This window comes from Pteronotus mesoamericanus, unplaced genomic scaffold (assembly GCF_021234165.1).
Source record: "Pteronotus mesoamericanus isolate MK-2021 breed Mesoamerican mustached bat unplaced genomic scaffold, CSHL_Meso_final scaffold_54, whole genome shotgun sequence".
NCBI lineage: Eukaryota > Metazoa > Chordata > Mammalia > Chiroptera > Mormoopidae > Pteronotus > Pteronotus mesoamericanus.
Window position 1 is genome coordinate 27,470,714 of NW_026555321.1, and position 16,977 is coordinate 27,487,690.

General features: G+C 44.8%; 1 protein-coding gene across 3 annotated transcripts in view; it reads left to right on the forward strand.

Moving 5' to 3' along the window:
- The window catches only part of PXYLP1 (2-phosphoxylose phosphatase 1), a 68,524-nt gene extending 55,754 nt beyond the window's left edge, over positions 1–12,770 (forward strand). For all 3 annotated transcript variants that reach the window (XM_054594982.1, XM_054594984.1, XM_054594983.1), the window contains 2 exons: positions 6,213–6,352; positions 11,360–12,770. In XM_054594982.1, coding sequence (XP_054450957.1) covers positions 6,213–6,352; positions 11,360–12,297 — 1,078 coding nt within the window. In that variant the 3' untranslated portion in view covers positions 12,298–12,770. The remainder of the gene's footprint in view (positions 1–6,212; positions 6,353–11,359) is intronic.
- The last annotated feature ends 4,207 nt before the right edge of the window (positions 12,771–16,977 follow it).

Consider the following 16,977-nt stretch of genomic DNA (forward strand, 5'->3'; position numbering starts at 1 on the left):
ACAAAGGTGTTCTTTTTACCCTCAAAGGACTATGTTTAGACAGTAGTAAGGCTTTTTAGCCATTGATGTGCTATGTTTAGTAAATGCTTTTAGTTTGCGTTCATAAATATGAATTTGATACTCTTTTCTAAGTCCAAAGAAAAAAAGAATGTTGATAAATCAGCTTTTATTCAATAAAGTATATTTTTAAATGCATGTTGTATGCCTGGAACTGTCACATGTACCTGGTTCGTGTACCAGAAAATGGCCTGTGAGCAGGCGCCTAAACGAAGAGAAGGGGCCGGCCCTGTGAGGATCTGGGGAGAGAGCGTTCCAGGTGGAGGCGACAGCTGGGGCAGTGAGACTGGCCGGGGCAGAGGTGTGGGGAGTGGGCAGCTCAGCCCACAGGCTTGAGCATGGAGCGGACGGCTGGGTAGGGACCAGGTCATCTGATGCTTTGGATGTCTAGCTAAGAAACATGGACTGTAAGCATGAAGGTAGGCTGGAAAGTGAAGGAATGAGATTAGGAAGATCTCCAGCCGCCACGCTGTGGAGGGCAGAGGCAAGCTGGTGGTGGCTTTCACAGTATCATGGGGATAGTGATCCAGAAAGAGATTTCACACAGAGTCAGGGCCCACGTCCTTAAACTGACCTCCGAGGCCTCCTGTGCTCTTCCTCCCCTTACCCGCCCAACCTCGCCTGCTACTCTCCCTGCCCTCAGCCACACCGTTCCTGCCTCTCCTTCCCACGTGCGGGCACACTGCCCCCGTGGGGCTTTTGCCCCACGGTGTCCTCTCTCCGGGTGGTTATGCCCTAGGTAGCTTTACTATGGCCACTTCAGTCACCTCCTTCAAATCTTTGCTCAAATGTCATCTTCTCAATAAGATTAATGAGAGCATTGCAGTTAAAATTATAATGCATTCCTCCTTTCGCCCAAGGTTCCCAGGTTCTCCTTACCCTGCTCTTCTTCTTGATAACATTTTCATAAAAATGCTAACATTTCATAGCATCTTTTACCTTCCAGCACACACACACTCACACACACATTTATAGTGTTCATTGCAGTTGTCTGTTTCCCCAGGCTAGCATATAAGCTCCTAAGGGCAGAGATTTTTGTCTTTGTTCAATGCTGCTATATCCCAAATACCTAGGACAGCGCCTGGTACATTGGAAGAGCACGATTAAATGTTTGTTGAATGAATAAATGACGGAGGCTGGAACTCAAGGAGTGGCGGCAGAGATGGAGAGTGGGGGTGGGTCTGAGAGAGTTACAAGGTTGGATCCATAGGACTTGGGGACATGTTGGTGGGGGTAAAAGAGAGAGATGGGACAGTGCCCCTCCCACAATACACAGAAGAAGGGAAATCTGGGAGAGAAGTTACAAGGAGGGCTCTCAGTGCTAAATTTGAACTGTCATCAGACATCCAAGTGGTAATTTCTAGAAGTTATGACAGGCTGAATAATTGTGAGCTTTATCTTGCTTAGAGAAAGAGGTTGATTTGAGACTTCACCATATAGATCGCAGTTCAAGCTTTGGGCTTGAACGGAATCCCAGACAGAGCCTGTGGAGTGAGGGAAGGGCCGAAAGCAGAGTCCTGGGAAACACCAACCTGAAATAGCACAGAGAGGAAGGAGGGTCCCAAGAGGAGACGGAGAACTTGCAAACAGAGAGGAAGGCAAGAGGGCGATGGTATGAGAACTATGGAAGGAGAGAGTTTCAAGAAGCAGGGAGAAGGCAAGCAATCACATCAAGTAAAGCAAAAAGGTCCAGAAAGTGAAAAACTGAGAAAAGTATATTGAGTTTGTCTTTTTAGAACTTAATTTTATTAGTAATAGAAAACAATAAATTCTTTAATTAGCATAAACTCTAAAAATCTGTGGTATGAACTCATTCAAGTTTCCAGCCATGTAAGCTTTTTTGAATTGTTTTCTGATAACAGTGTCACTGGTCTTATACCACGTCTCCAGTCTTAATGTCCTGCGCAGAAGTCAGCAATTGCTCAGATTACTGCTGGAGCACAATAAATCTTCTCGTGGGCATGTGGATTAGCCTCAGGCTTTTGTCTCAAGCTTTGTGACATATATAGGGTATGAACAAAGCATATAAAAATGTAAATAAGAACTCTGAAATCAATGGTTTGAAGGCTGAAAACGGTAGCACTGTTGATTCTTTGAATTTTCAGTGTGAAAGCAGATTTCTGATGAGGCTACAATAACATGAATTTTACCTGAAGAAAAATTCATTGTCACAGATACAATCATTTCTGTGTTAGTCAGGGTAAGAAGGAGACCCGAGAATGCATTGCCTTGAATAACAAAGAAATCTGTCTCTTTTTTGTGTGAAGATCTGAGACAGATGTTCCAGGTTGTCGGACTAGGCTCCTCCTGGTCATTCAAGGCTCTGGGTTCCTTCCAAGTGGTGTCCGCCCCCCCGCAGCCTGCGGATGTCTACGTGACTAAACCTGAGTTGCTGCCATGCCTGAATAGTGGCCACAGGGAAGGAGAGTGTGAAGGGGACACGCCCATGATCTGAAAGCCTAAACCTGGAAGTAGCATACGTCCTTCTGTTGCCGGAGGAAATGGGGCCCTTTCATGGAGTTGCGAGAAAAGCATTTCGGGAGACCCACTACCTGGGAGGTTGAGGTTTTGTGGTAAGATTCATTGTAGAAGTAAAGTCAAAGGACTGTCCCTGGGTTCCCAGTGTCCTGTCTCCATCCATCCCGTCATGGAAAAAATCCAACCTTATCTTCATCGAGCCCAGTGCAAAGGCCAAGGTCCAAAAGTTCTGCGCCATTGGCTCAGTCCAGCTCTGTCACCATCTGGATAGCTCAGTCTGTGTTGCTGGCTGCACTCCCGCTGGCTGTGCCCAGGCCCACGCCTGGAGTCCACATGGCTGCTAGACCTGCACGGCTGCCTGGAGGGAGGACGCATGAATGAACAGGGTGAGCACACGTTACCCGCACGAGAGTGAGCTTCTTTGTTAAACTGGGATTCTGCAATCTCAGGCTTGGGAAGGACCAGGCATTTCTTCAAACTAACCAATGAACTTCCCAAGCTTTCGCAGGCTGGTGCTGGGTCCTTCCCCAAAACCAGTCCATTTCCTAGATTTTCCATGGTTCTGTGTCCCTTATCCAATCTGATCCTTTTCCCAGCCTCGATAGACAGGCCTTTATGGTCACCATTTTAACTCCTACTGCACATGCCTCATAGTGGAAGCAACTCTCTTTGCCATCTTGGCTTCCCCTTCATTGTTTTATCCCTCCCCCAATAATCTGCAGGGATTAAACTGGTGGTTCCCTGAGGAGTGTGTGAAGCTGTAATTTCCTAGTGAAGTAAGCAGACTTAGTGCCTGATTCAGCCCTCAAGTTTATTGGGCTTAATTATATCTGATTCCCTTTACACCCTTCCTCTATTAATATTTCGCTACCTATTTCATTGGCAAACAATGAGTCACGTGGCTCTCCCTAACCATTAGGACTTCAGAAATGGGATCTAACCAAATTCCCCAGAAGAGGAGAATAGATTTTAGCATATAACTAAAAGAAAACCAGAGCCAGACAGTAGATAAAGCAATTAAAACAGATTGTATTCAGGAACTAAGCCAATAGGGGAAAAGAGACCTCAGGATAGAACTGGGTTCAATTCCAAATACAGCAGGACAAGTGAGGATTTACAGCCAAGGAGGAAGGTGGGGGTTAGTGAATGGAAAATTCCTAGGAGGTGACATCAGGGGCAATGGGGATGTAATTCTGGCTAAATCAGCTTGATAGGATTCTTGCTAAAGGTGGTCCAGAGTGATCAGATAGCACCTGAGGATGAGGAATTTGATTGCTGTCGGGAGTGGGAGATTCTAGCTGGTTAAACCGACTTAGGCAGATTCTTGCTAAAACTGGGTGACGCAAAGACAGATACAAGCCCAAAAGTTGAGGCCTCGTTGGGAAGAGGGTTCAGAAGAGACTCACTGAACTTTGGCCAAAGAGAGGCTTTGTCGCAATTAGCAGTCTCACCCACCATGGTCCTTATTTTTAATATTTCCATCAATATCCCAACATTTTAATAAACACTTGGAACTTGCCACATGCATTACTACAGTACTGGCAGGCTTGGACTTTGCATGAAGCATCTAAGGATGGTCACTTCCCAGGTGAATTCATTCACGTGCCTTTTTGGGGTATCTGCCACATGCCAGTACCCTCTTAGCTCCCAGGAAGGAGACGTGGACTAGGCAGGCAGGAACTGGTCATTCAGATCTCGGACAGGCACAGGGACTCAGTTTACCTGGTTCTCTTCCTGTTAAAAAGAGCCAGCCATTTGTTTTCTCTTCCATGAGTGAAATTTTCCTTCTATGAATCTTCGTCTCGCCCCACTAAAAAACAAATTTTCATGAAGACAGCTAATAACAAACACATCGTTAAGTTGTCAGATTTCCCTGAGAATCTGGGACATCTCAGCAAACACTTTCAGTAGTGAGATTTTGTTTTTAAAATTGGCCGCAAGCCTTCCCAGATCTTCAAACATCACTAACCCGAAAGAGTGGCCTTGAGCAGACCGTGTGATGCCCGTTGACACAGAGCTTTTGTTTATGTGCATTCACGCTGGCAGCCTCATTATCAGTTAGAAATTTCATTTCCCATTTTGCAAATTCTTGTGTTTTAGCTTCGGGAAAAATGGCACACTCTCTGTATGCAAAGACACGTGCCCTCCAGTGGCCCAGGATGATTTATCAGACTAGACTGCAGGACAGGATTAGCATTCTCTAATTTTAAAACCTATTTTTTTTTTTAAAGATGGGGTGTTGTTGTTTTTCACTTTGCTTTTGAAAAATATTATAAACCTATTTTGGTAGCCATTTTTAAAACATTGCCAAAGTGAATTGAGCTTTCGGGCAGCAGGAGCCTGCCATTCAAACAATTTATCTTCGCTTTTTTTCCTGCTGATTTGGTTAGTTGGGAACTATTCTATCTGTCCACTTCTATTCAGCTAGAAAATATATATACATTCATAGGCCATTCCATTATTCAAAGAAAGCGTGTAAATATTCATAAGTCATCTCATTATTCAGAGAAAGTGTGTATATTTTCACAGGTCAATTTATGATTCAGAGAAAATATATATACATGGATCATTTCATTATTGAGGGAAATTGTATATTAGTAACTAGAAAGATAAATTTAATCTTGTTTTGCTACATGTACTCCATGGCAGAAATATTTTTTTAAAAAGTCAGATCTCATAAACATACTGGGTTGTTGTGAGGGTTTTGTTGTTTTGTTTTGTTTTGTTTTTGCTATTTGTTACCACCCCACATGAAATAAGATCAGTGAACTGTAGAAAGCTCTCGAGACCTTGATTATCTTAATCAGTTAATTTTCTTCAAAAGACACTTTTCAGAGGTTAGGTAAATTACGGATTAAGGATTACCCAGGTAAAGGTTGGGGTAAATTTTCTAGGAAGAGGCAGCATGTGGAAAATCTTGGAAGCCTGAAAGAACAAAGCGTGCTGGAGGAACAGAGGTCGCTTGGTGTGGGCTGCGGGCTGCCAGAGCGCACGGCGTCAGAACGGAGCGGCTGGCCAGCCCTGAGCCTCGGCGGGAGTGGGGCCAGAGCAGGCTGACCGGCACACGTGGCTCCTTCCACAAGGTGGCAGTGTGGAAGGACGGTGTTGAGTCGGGGTTGCCTTTTAAGGACATCTGCTGGGGGTGGAGAAGGCAGATTAGAGGGGCCACGTTAGGTTGTCGGTATTCTAAAGGGGAACCCGTGCCGTCGGACAGAAACTGTCCGAGCCGGGACCCAGCGAGTGGCTGCAGGGGTACAGGAGAGAGGGGTGAAGCCGCTGGAGGACACATCCGCAGCATTGGGGGGCAGATGGCGTGTGAAGGGGCAGCAGAGGGACAAATCGAACCCTCACAGCCTAGGCATGACTGTCCGGGGAGGGTCAGGGGCCTCCTGAAGGAGGAGGTGGGCAGGGCGCGGGTTGGGAGCCAAATAATGGAGGGCAAAGCCAGCTCGCAGAGCGACCAGTGCCTCAGCAGAGCAAGGAACTCGGGCTGGCCTTTCAGGGCGCAGATTTTTTATGCGTAGGCGTCAGTGGAATTTAAATTTAAGTGATTGAGTGAGTACCCATTGTGGGGGAGGAAGGGCACAGCACACTTGGGATTCTTCTTGCCGAAGTTGAAACCACGGCGGACTGCTTTGGAGCGCGCTGACTACTAAATCTCTGTGTTTTCTTCTTAGGAAACCGTATCACCCTAAACTGGAAGCTTTCGTTAGTCACATGTCAAAAGGAACCGGAGCCTCTTTCGAAAGCCCCTTACACTCCCTGCCTCTTTTCCCCAATCACCCGCTGTGTGAGATGGGAGAGCTCACACAGACAGGTACGTGTGACAGCCTCTCCCCCCCCATCGTATTCCCCCCTTCCCTTCTGTTTGGCCCATATTTGGAGCGAACACTCCTGGGCAAGGCGCAGTGGGCTCACGGGGTAAGGAAGGGCTGGCACCTCAAGCAGCTCTCGGTCCACCAATGTATCTAATCAAACATCTGATTTCTAAAAATTAAAAAGAAAACTTTCTTGTTATTACAAAAGCAATATATGTTTATGGAAGAGAAATTAAGACAGCAAAAGGAAGAAAAATAGCACCCATAATCCCACCCAAGAAATCAGTTATCTTTCTGTGTTCATGTATGTGCACACACACACACACACACACACACTGTGTATCTTACTAAACACACTACTGTGCCACCAACTTTTTCACTTTGTATATTGTGATCATCTTTTCCTATTTATCAACAACGCCATTTCTGTTGGCTACAAATTATTCCACTGTGGATGGGCCCTAATTCATACAACTAACCCCATGTTCTTAGCCACTTCAAGCATAGCACCTGGTAAGTGTCCATGTACCAGACCACAGAGGGGAGCACATGGCAGGTCCCCACTGAGCAAGGAGTTTGGTCAAGTGAGTCCCTCACAGAAGGCCATCTTTTTCTCTGCAGCCAGTTCACTGTCAGGGTAGGTTGGTGAGTTAATTGTGGGGTCATCTTTGTTGGGAAGAGAAAAAACTGGCAGCCCCCCAAGAGGTTCCAGTTTCCAACTTGTTCATTTGGGACCTCAAATGACCTGTGCTTGGTCACCAGTCTCTTTGGAAGAATCAGGAGACCTATCGGCCATGTTGTGTCTTCTTGTTCCACCAGTATCGTAGGACCTCAGCTTTGATGGAAGGAAGGGGTCTGTCCTATAGTTGGCCCTGTTGGGTTTCACCATGTTTTGAAAGCCATTATTACTGAGGAGAATGACAGTGAGTGACAGAGAGGGGCAAGAGGAGTAAAGAGGGCCAGCCTTGAATAAAGAGTTTTGTCAACAGCTTTTGATAATTCTACATGCACAAATTCTGCATTGGTTTAAAATAGGAGTTCTCATCCTACCAGATCCAGCACCCCTTTTATTAACAAGTTAAGGTACTCCCTTAACTATCCTGAAGTGAGATTCGAGTATAATATAATCTTTTTACATATATAATTTAAAAATATATCAGGTACCCTAACTATAATATAAAAGGGGGAAATAAGGAAGCTAATTTATTATAGAATTCTGTGTACCTCAATATTAATGCTTGAGTGTACCTACACTAGAAAATGGAATGACATAGTCAGTTGTCTGCACATCAGTATAGATTGCTGACTGGGACAGCTACCAGTACAGGCTGGAGGATGTTGTATTAATGACTTTAATACCAAGTGTTGGGACAAGTGATTTTTTTTTTAAATTTTAGTTTATTTTTCAATCTTTATTATATTTATTTCCATCACCATTTAGTCCCCTTGTACTCCCCTCCCCCCAGATATCACCACACTGTTGTCCATGTCCACGAGTCCTTTTTCCCTTTTGCTCAATCCTTCCACCCTCTAACGCCGCCGCCCGCCGCCCCCCCCACCCCCACCACCGGCTGTCATCTGTTCTCCATCTATGAGTCTGTCTGTGTTTTATTTGTTAGTTCAATTGGTTCATTAGATTCCACATGAGTGAAATCATGTGGTATTTGTCTTTCTCTGACTGGCTTATTTCACTTTAGCATACTGTTCTCCAGGTCAATCTATACTGTTGCAAAGGGTGAAATTTTCTTCTTTTTTATGGCAGAGTAGAACTCTAGTGTGTAAATATCTCATATTTGTTTTATCCACTCATCTACTGATGGACACTTGGGCTGCTTCCACATCTTGGCGATTGTAGATAATGCTGCAATGAACAAAGTAGTGCTTATGTTCTTTCGAATTAGTGTTTTGGGTTCCTTCAGATATATTCTTTTTTTAACACGTTCTGAACAAAACAAAATACAGATATCCTTCAATATCACATTTCTGGACAATTCATTGTTAATGATGTTAATGTTACGCAAAAATGACTTTGTAGATTCAAAAAAAGCAGGTTCTAAGCTATTTAAATGGATTTTTTTCACATGTGGGAATGCCTCACAGTACATTCAGAAGTCATACGGAACAGAGAACAGTTCCTGTGAAGACTGCCCAGCCCCCTGGCCCCCACCCACTGGGTGTCAGGACCATTATTTCCCTTGTTACTGAGACAGCCCAGCCTCCACACCCTCCCCGACGGCAGAACCATGGTTGCCGAGAACCATTGCTTAGACACTGGTTGCAAGTAACAGAAACCAACTCAAGCAAAAAAACAACATTTATTGTAAGGATTGAGGGTGACTCACAGACTCTAAGGGCAAGAATATGACCAGGCCTCCAGAGACTGGAACCAGGAATAAAAAGGCTACGTGTCTCTGCCTCTGTGGTTTTGCTGTGTGTCTATAACAGGGTGACAGTCCTAGGCACACCCAGAGGTGGACTGCAAGTCGGTTCTTGAGGGTCAATGTCCGTCAGCTGGCTAAGGGGTCAGGGTGACTGTGCATTGAGGGTGGGGGCCCAGCCTCTGGACCCAGGGCTGCTCCCTGAGGTGAGTGGGGTCTGTATGTGTGTGGTGGGTGGGGGGAGGTGGCTCTCACACACTGAGAGACATTCATTCTGACGTTCTAAATTGATTTATCATCACCATATTCTAAATTAGTATTACTCTAGAAATTATTTTTGCAGTACTGTTTGCTTCCGTTCCCTTATTCTCTTTTAATGGCCAATTTTATCTTCTATTTGAAATTTCATTTTAAAAGCATAGCTGTTACAACACTCATTTATAACTGGCACCTTTTGGCACGCCACAGTAACTACATAAGAACAGACTGATCACTAGTGCCTACTCTGTTCAAGACGCGTTGGCAGCTGTTGAGTGTAGGGGAGGGTTGGGCAGGAAGATGAGTAAGATGCTCTGCTGCCTGTCCTAATGGGTCCCTCAGCTGCAGTGGGACAGCATGCACGGAGATCACTAACTATACTGCTGCACGCTACAGGGTCTTCAAGAATAAACACAGGCTTTGGAGTAGACAGACCTATAAAATGGGACTAATGTCTTCCTGACAAGGCTGGTGGTGAGTTAAATTTGATAGCACATGGAAAGTGCCTAGCACAGGGCTAGCAAATGCTAGGCTCGGTGAATGCAGCTAATGTCCCAGAGGTCCAGCGGCATATGGGAACAGGAAGGAAGTGTTCATTTGACCTGGGGGAGGAAGAAGGAAGGCTCCACAGAGAAGGCAGTCTGGGAGCCAGGTGCTGGAGGAGGATTTCTCTGGGCAGAGGAAGGTGAAGGGCAGGAACAAAGGCAGGAATGTACAGGCTGTGTGTAAAGACTGTAAGAAGCTTTGAATGGCTAGAAGTTAGTATTTCTACATGGGAACACAGGAAGAAGATGCTGTGAGAAAGGACTGAGAACACAAGGTGGGGGCCAGAACGGGTCTTCAGTTCCACTACTTCTCAGCCAAGAGTGGCTCAGGGCCTTAGTTTCCTCATCTGGAAAATGTGGAGAATATGCCTTCTTTATGGGGTTTTTGTGGGGGGTTAAAGGAGAAAGACCTGGCATCCAGTAAGCACTCCAACTTTAATATATATAGATTAAGAATATAAGATCGGCCCAGAGGTAAACTAGGGCCAGATACAGATTCTCAATGTTCTTCACTCACAGTTTGCCTCATGTTGCAAATCATTTTGGAAATGCTAAGGCTTGTCCCAGCCCAGATCTCTGAGGGAATTCTGCTCTCAAACAATAGTCTTCATTCAGAGTAGGACATCCTTTGTGGTTTTTTCTGAGCTGTCCCCCTTCCTAGGCCAACAGTGCCCTCTCTCTCATGCATTTAGGCCCTAAGTTGTCTCATTTTTGCAGCAGAACCGTTCAAATGTTTGGGCATCTGAATAAATGATATTACTGGTCATAGGTCTTCATATGGTTTCCATTCTCAGAGAATTCACATCTGTTACTGAAATGGCATCCCATTGGCTGGAAGGTGAGCTTGCTTTTACCTTGGATTGCCTTCTCTTATTTGAAGGCTTTCTTATTTCTTCAAGACAATTTATTACTGTAATGTGGTTCAGTACTAAGACAACTAAAAGGTAAACTTGAAATTCTTGCTCCTAGCCACGTTCCATCTACCCCACTTCTGTGCCCCCATCATTCCCATAGAACCATTGAGATTACTTTCCTGTTCATCCTTCCAGAGTTTCTTCATGCTAAACACAGGCAATTGCAAATATACATTCTTATCCCCCCCCCCCGACAATTTTTATTTAAAAGGAGCATAAAATCATACTGTTCTGCACTTTGGGGGTTTTTTTCCATGTATTCTATCCGGATATCTGGGAGATCATTCCATATTCACGCAGGGAGAGTGTCTTTATGGATGAGCTGGTCCAGCCGCGGCAGGGTGTGCCTGGAACCCTAGCAGGGAGCCTTAGGTTGGGAAGGTTGGGAGGACGGGATAGGGTGGGGGTGGAGGGAACTTCCCAGCACTGAGAGGATGAAGCGGCCAGCAAGCAGCTTTGTCTCTTTACCTGAGCTCTCCCTGCACATTCAGGAGTGTCATGTCCCTGGGCAGAGGGACCAAGCCCTCCTTAGGCCCGTGACAGTTACAGCCTGGGCACCCACCCGCGGAGTTATTCCTGCCCTCTGAGGCCGGCCAGTCGCAGGGCCTCCCCCAGGGCAGGGGCTGGCCAAGAGGGAGGGATTGAGGCCGATGATCATTGTGCTCTCCAGAAAGGCCGTGGTCCCGAGGACGGGGCCCACTCTACTCACCCATTTATGAGTAACCTCAAGGTGCTCCTGGGTTACGTTGACTTGAACCCATTCCTGTACGTTTTGCACAGTGGGCAACAGGCCCCGCTGCTCTCTCGCACTGATCTAAGGCAATCCAGAGTTGGGCACTGACTCACCCCGCTGCCCTCCGCTATGCTTTGGGCTGAGCTGGCGGTCAGGAAAGTTTGTCGCTCTGTTTCAGGAGTCGTGCAGCATTTGCAGAATGGCCAGCTGCTGAGGGACATCTATCTAAAGAAACACAAACTCCTGCCCAGCGACTGGTTCACAGACCAGCTTTACTTAGAAACCACTGGGAAAAGCCGGACGCTGCAAAGTGGGCTGGCCCTGCTTTATGGCTTTCTCCCAGATTTTGACTGGAAGAAGATTTATTTCAGGCACCAGCCCAGTGCTCTCTTCTGCTCTGGAAACTGCTATTGCCCAGTGAAAAACCAGTATCTGGAAAAGGAGCAGCGTCGGCAGTACCTCCTACGCTTGAAGAACAGCCAGCTGGAGAGGACCTATGGGGACATGGCCAAGATCGTGGATGTCCCCACCAAGCAACTCCGAGCTGCCAACCCCATAGACTCTATGCTCTGCCACTTCTGCCACAACGTCAGCTTCCCTTGCACCAGAAACGGCTGTATTGACATGGAGCACTTCAAGGTGATCAAGACGCATCAGATAGAGGACGAGAGAGACAGGCGGGAGAAGAAACTGTACCTGGGGTATTCGCTCCTGGGTGCCCACCCCATCCTGAACCAGACCATCGGCCGCATGCAGCGTGCCGCCGAGGGCCGGAAAGAAGAGATCTTTGCCCTGTATTCTGCTCATGACGTCACTCTGTCACCAGTTCTCAGTGCCTTGGGCCTGACGGAAGCCAGGTTCCCGAGGTTTGCAGCCAGGCTGATCTTTGAGCTCTGGCAAGACAGAGAAAAGCCCCGGGAGCATTCTGTCCGGATCCTTTACAATGGTGTCGATGTCACATTCCACACCTCTTTTTGCCAGGACCACCACAAGCGTTCTCCGAAGCCCATGTGCCCCCTCGAAAATTTGGTCCGCTTTGTTAGAAGGGACATGTTTGTGCCTCTGGGTAGCGGTAGTACTAATTATTATGATGCGTGTCACCGGGAAGGATCCTAAAAGGTACACAGTCCACAAAAAAAGAATCTATGCCAATACAGAGGGGTGGGAAAGAGATGCTTCTAGTTCTATCCTTTGCTAAGGGTACAAGATGATCAATTTTCTAAGGCTAGACATTGTGCTTGAGAGCCACATAGATGGTTTGGGTTAAACAGTGAGTACATTGTTGAATTCAGGTACGTGAGTTACTTGATACACGATAGCCAATCCACAGAGAAAGGAAGGTACTTTATCATAGCCGAACTTTGCTTACAATGCCAGAATATTTTAATACTCCAAGTCGCCAACCCAAATAGTTATTCTTTTGATCTGCCATGGTACTTACTGTACAATGGAACCAGCAAACCTCAGCCCAAATGTTCTTAATCTGGGACCATCTTACCTTGTCCTTGTTCAATGAAAAATTTCCCGACATGAGTTATGTAAAATAGGATTTGGCAAACTTTTTCTGGAAAGAGCCAGGGAGTAAATATTTTTTATATTTACTATGCGCACCAAAAGGCCACTTACAATCTCTGTCACAGCTACCTGGTTCTGCTTTTATCATGTGAAAGCAACCACAGACAATACATAAAAAGGGCACAGGCCCCCTAAAACAGGCCGTGGGTCAGGCTGGCCCCTGGGCTGTCGTTTGCTGACCCCTGATTTAAAATACAGGCTCTACTACAATTGCACTCTGAGCACTTTGAGAACCAGTTGAATACCAAGAATTATTCAGTGGTGCCTCCAGTAACTTCTGCTAGAAACACAGAATTTGGTCTGTATCTAACATAACAAAACAAAGGGAAAACATTGAATCACAAGGAATCACAGAAAAATTATTAGAATAATACTTGATGTTCATGATGATTGTGGTATAAGATAGTTTTAAGGATGTTTAAATATTTGTCTGCTGTAGTCTATTTGCTGTATATGCTGAAATTTTTGTATTCCATTTAGTATTTTTATAGTCTAGGAAAATATTTTCTGAGACCAGTTTTAGATGTGCCCTTATTCCTATGTACTATCCAATGTATTGTACCTGGTCGATATTTAGAAGGGAGCCAGAAGCTGAATTCAGGCACTTTGTTCCAATAAAATGAATTACGGTTCATTCCCTTTGACAAGCTATAAAATTAGATCAACTTTTAAACTATTTCTGTGAGTTTCAAAAGGTAAATTCTACTTGATTTTTAAATAAGTTTTTGGAAGAACTTTGTTACTAGATAGTTAAATAATCTTTATAAGGTATTTTATATATTAGAAGCAATTGTCATTAAATCTGTGGTTTCTGAACTAATGGTGCTAGTTCTGTGCAAAGAGATGTAACGTGCAAGTGAGATTCTCCAGTGTCGTTGGTATTCTGCCAATCTTTTCACTTTTATCCACTGTTGCATTTAAATACATCTGTTTCTATTAATAAATTTTTGATGAATATTTGTATGTACCACTAATGGTTTGGACCCATAAGTCACTCTAGTTCTTTTCAGGTGAGTGCCAATATTTGAAAATTTTATCCTTTTTTTTTTTTGTATAAATAAAAATGTTTTCAATTAGAAAACTGTACAGTACATGTGGGGAAGGCAGGGCCAGGCCTGGTGGACCCCCTGTGACCAGCGCAGGCTACACCGAGCCCAGCGGGGACCACAGAAAGGAACCGAAGTCCTGCTTCCTTCCCTGACAGCAGCATCAGCACTTGCTGGTCCAGGACGACATGTCACAGCTGGTGGCCTTGGACCGGGTTAAATTTGATCTTAACTGTTTCTGTTATTATTGACAATCTTGCTCTGTCTCACAACTATTTAAAGCCGAAACAGTTGTTTTTTCCTCTTATTTACAATATCTGAGTTAGAGCTGCTAAACACAGCTTGAAGAAAATAAAAGTGAATCAGAAGATGTTTTGAAAATTAATTTGCAACATCTGTTGGTAAAGGTAAATATTTTGAGTAAGAGCCCATGTTAAAAGTGTAGATACAAGTTTTGCCTCTGGGCTGAGAAAAACAATTTTGAGGAAAACAGCTTTGTATTTCTGAATTGCTGCTGAGGCATTTTACAATATGACAACCCTACTCACTCCCGGAATCTGGACATTTAGGTAAGAGCTTGAGTTTAGAATGCCCTTCATAAGTTCCTGCTTTACTTTTCCAGGGCACCTTTAAAATAAACACAGCAGCGGTGTCCAATCTGCAGCCCACAGGCTGCATGCGGCCAACACAAAATCGTAAATTTACTTAAAATATTATGAGATCTTTTTGTGATTATGTGTCACAATTTGACGTGTGGCACAAGACAACTCTTCTTCCAGTGTGGCCCAGAGACGCCAAAAGTTTAGACACCCCTTAGAGTAAAGCCTGCAAAAACGTAGTTACCTCTGCCCCAGCCACTGCATCAGGAATAGGTGCCTGCCCCGCTGCTCTCAAACTCCTGCTCGTCCACGACCTGGGATGGGGAACCACCATTCCCCCAGCTCAATTGCATCCCCCTAAATGGGATCTGTAAGTAATAAATCTTGTGGCTATTTCCTTTGTGTGGATGTGTGGAAACCGCCTTCAATCAAAATGACCCATTGGGTGGGTTTCACTTCCCCAAAGGGGGAGCTCAGATGCCCAGAGAGCTACCTGCCACCTCCAGGTGGGTAGCCAGTGCTTCCTCATTCAAGTCATAATCTGCGTGTTCTTTTTTTTCCCCGGGTTTTTAAAATTTTATTTTTTAATTACAGTTGAGGTACAATATTATACTAGTTCCAGGTGTACAACATAGTGATTAGATACTTACATACTATTCTTAATATACCAGCTCTGGCTTCTCAACACAGCCTCCCAAGACATCGGGCATGCACAGCATTAACATATTTTCCTTAATATCAAGTTCTAAGATATTTTAGTCCATAAACAAACACTTAGCACTGAGCTGAGTGTCTGGGTAATGGACGTAATGGCTTAGTTCCTGGCAAGTGTGGGTATATTATACATGGGTATATTCAGCTTTCATGTTTTTATGATTAAAATTCATACATGCACACTGGAAAGCAATCAAATAATACAGAGAATTTTAAAGTGGAGTTCTCTAATCCTGCCTCCAGAGAGCACTGTGAGAGCTTTGACAGAAATTCTTACAGAAATTCTGCATGCAAATGCAGAAATATGTGTAATCTTTAAATAGGAATCATTTTATGTATACTGTTCTATGACTGGCTTTCCTTTAGAATATTTTTATCCCTTTGTTTCCTTTAATAATATGTCTTAGATATGTATCTCATTAATTTGCTTCCCTTAATATGTCTGGGAGATATTTCCACATTGAGATAGATAGATGAAAGAAAGAAAGAAAGAAAGAGAGAGAGGAAGGAAGGAAGGAAGGAAGGAAGGAAGGAAGGAAGGAAGGAAGGAAGGAAGGAAGGAAGGAAGGAAGGAAGGAAGGAAGGAAGGAAGGAAGGAAGGAAGGAAGGAAGGAAGGAAGGAAAGAAAGAAAGAAAGAAAGAGAAAGAAAGAAAAGGAAAGAGAAAGAAAAAAGAGATAGGGAGAGCTCTTTTTATAGTCACTACATAATATTTCATGATATAGATGAAACATTTAAATCGTTAATAGTGTATGTCCCTGAAACTTAAAACCAAGGCACTGAAACAGGACTACCAGGCTTTTGATCAGAGTTGCACTGAACAAGGCAGAGGCCAGCCAATGCGTGTGCTGATTTTCTGGCTTAAGTGAGCAGTTAACCCTTTTTCCATGTAGCTACAGGTATTAATGTAAGTGGTGCATTCTTTCTCTAATTTCACTTGTAAGAATGGAAGAACTTAATCTTATATTGCTATTAAGCCTCTCTGAGGGTCTTTACACCTAGAGCAGAATTAGACTTTCGAAAGATTCGAGTGATTCCTTTTTCTAGATAGAGCTCCCTAAAGGCTGATGCAGGAGAGTCAGGAAGGCAGACTTCTGCTTCTCTGAATCTTCAGGAAGCCTCCAGAACAGACTTAGCAGCCCGGCCACGGTGGGTGTACCCCAGTGTGTTTTTACACAACCACAGGAGAAAGCAGAAAACTGACGGGGTTTACATTGCAGTTTTGACTTTGATAGTGGCGGGCACAGCGTTCTGGCCTGGGCATCAGTTCGCTCCCGTTGCTCAAGGTCACTGACCTGAGTGTGGGGGTCATACCCCTGTGAAGTGCCTGCCCCGTGGCCAGCTCAGATGAGTCATAATAGCTTCTGTTTGAGAGGAACCAGCTGAATTCGTCAGAGTGGCTGCTCAGGCCTCCCTAGTCTCTGAAGCCACCTGCCAGCTGAGAGTGGCCTTGATGAGGAGGAGAAGGTATGCCCCTGAGGGGCTGGTGTGGCAGCTCCCAGAGCTGCAGAGCCCCTCGCAGAGGGATGGCCTGAGGCCTGGCTTCCAGAACCGTCAATAGTAAAGGCACCATTTGGGGTTTGGGGGTCATGCTTCCCTCCAGGGGCCCCACAAGAATTTATCAATCTAAACAACTTTCTGAGGGAGATCCTCTTACCCCTAATACAAATGAGGGAACAGGCTCAGGGGAATGAAGCCACTTTTAAAAGTCAAAGGCCAGAGTGTAACTCGAGTTTGTGTGACACCAGCAAAGGCTTTACCTACACGAATTTAATCCTCCCAATAACCCTGCAAGATACTATATTCGATGGTGAACATCAATGCATACTAAAACATAGGGGAGTTACAACAGTTATACATTTA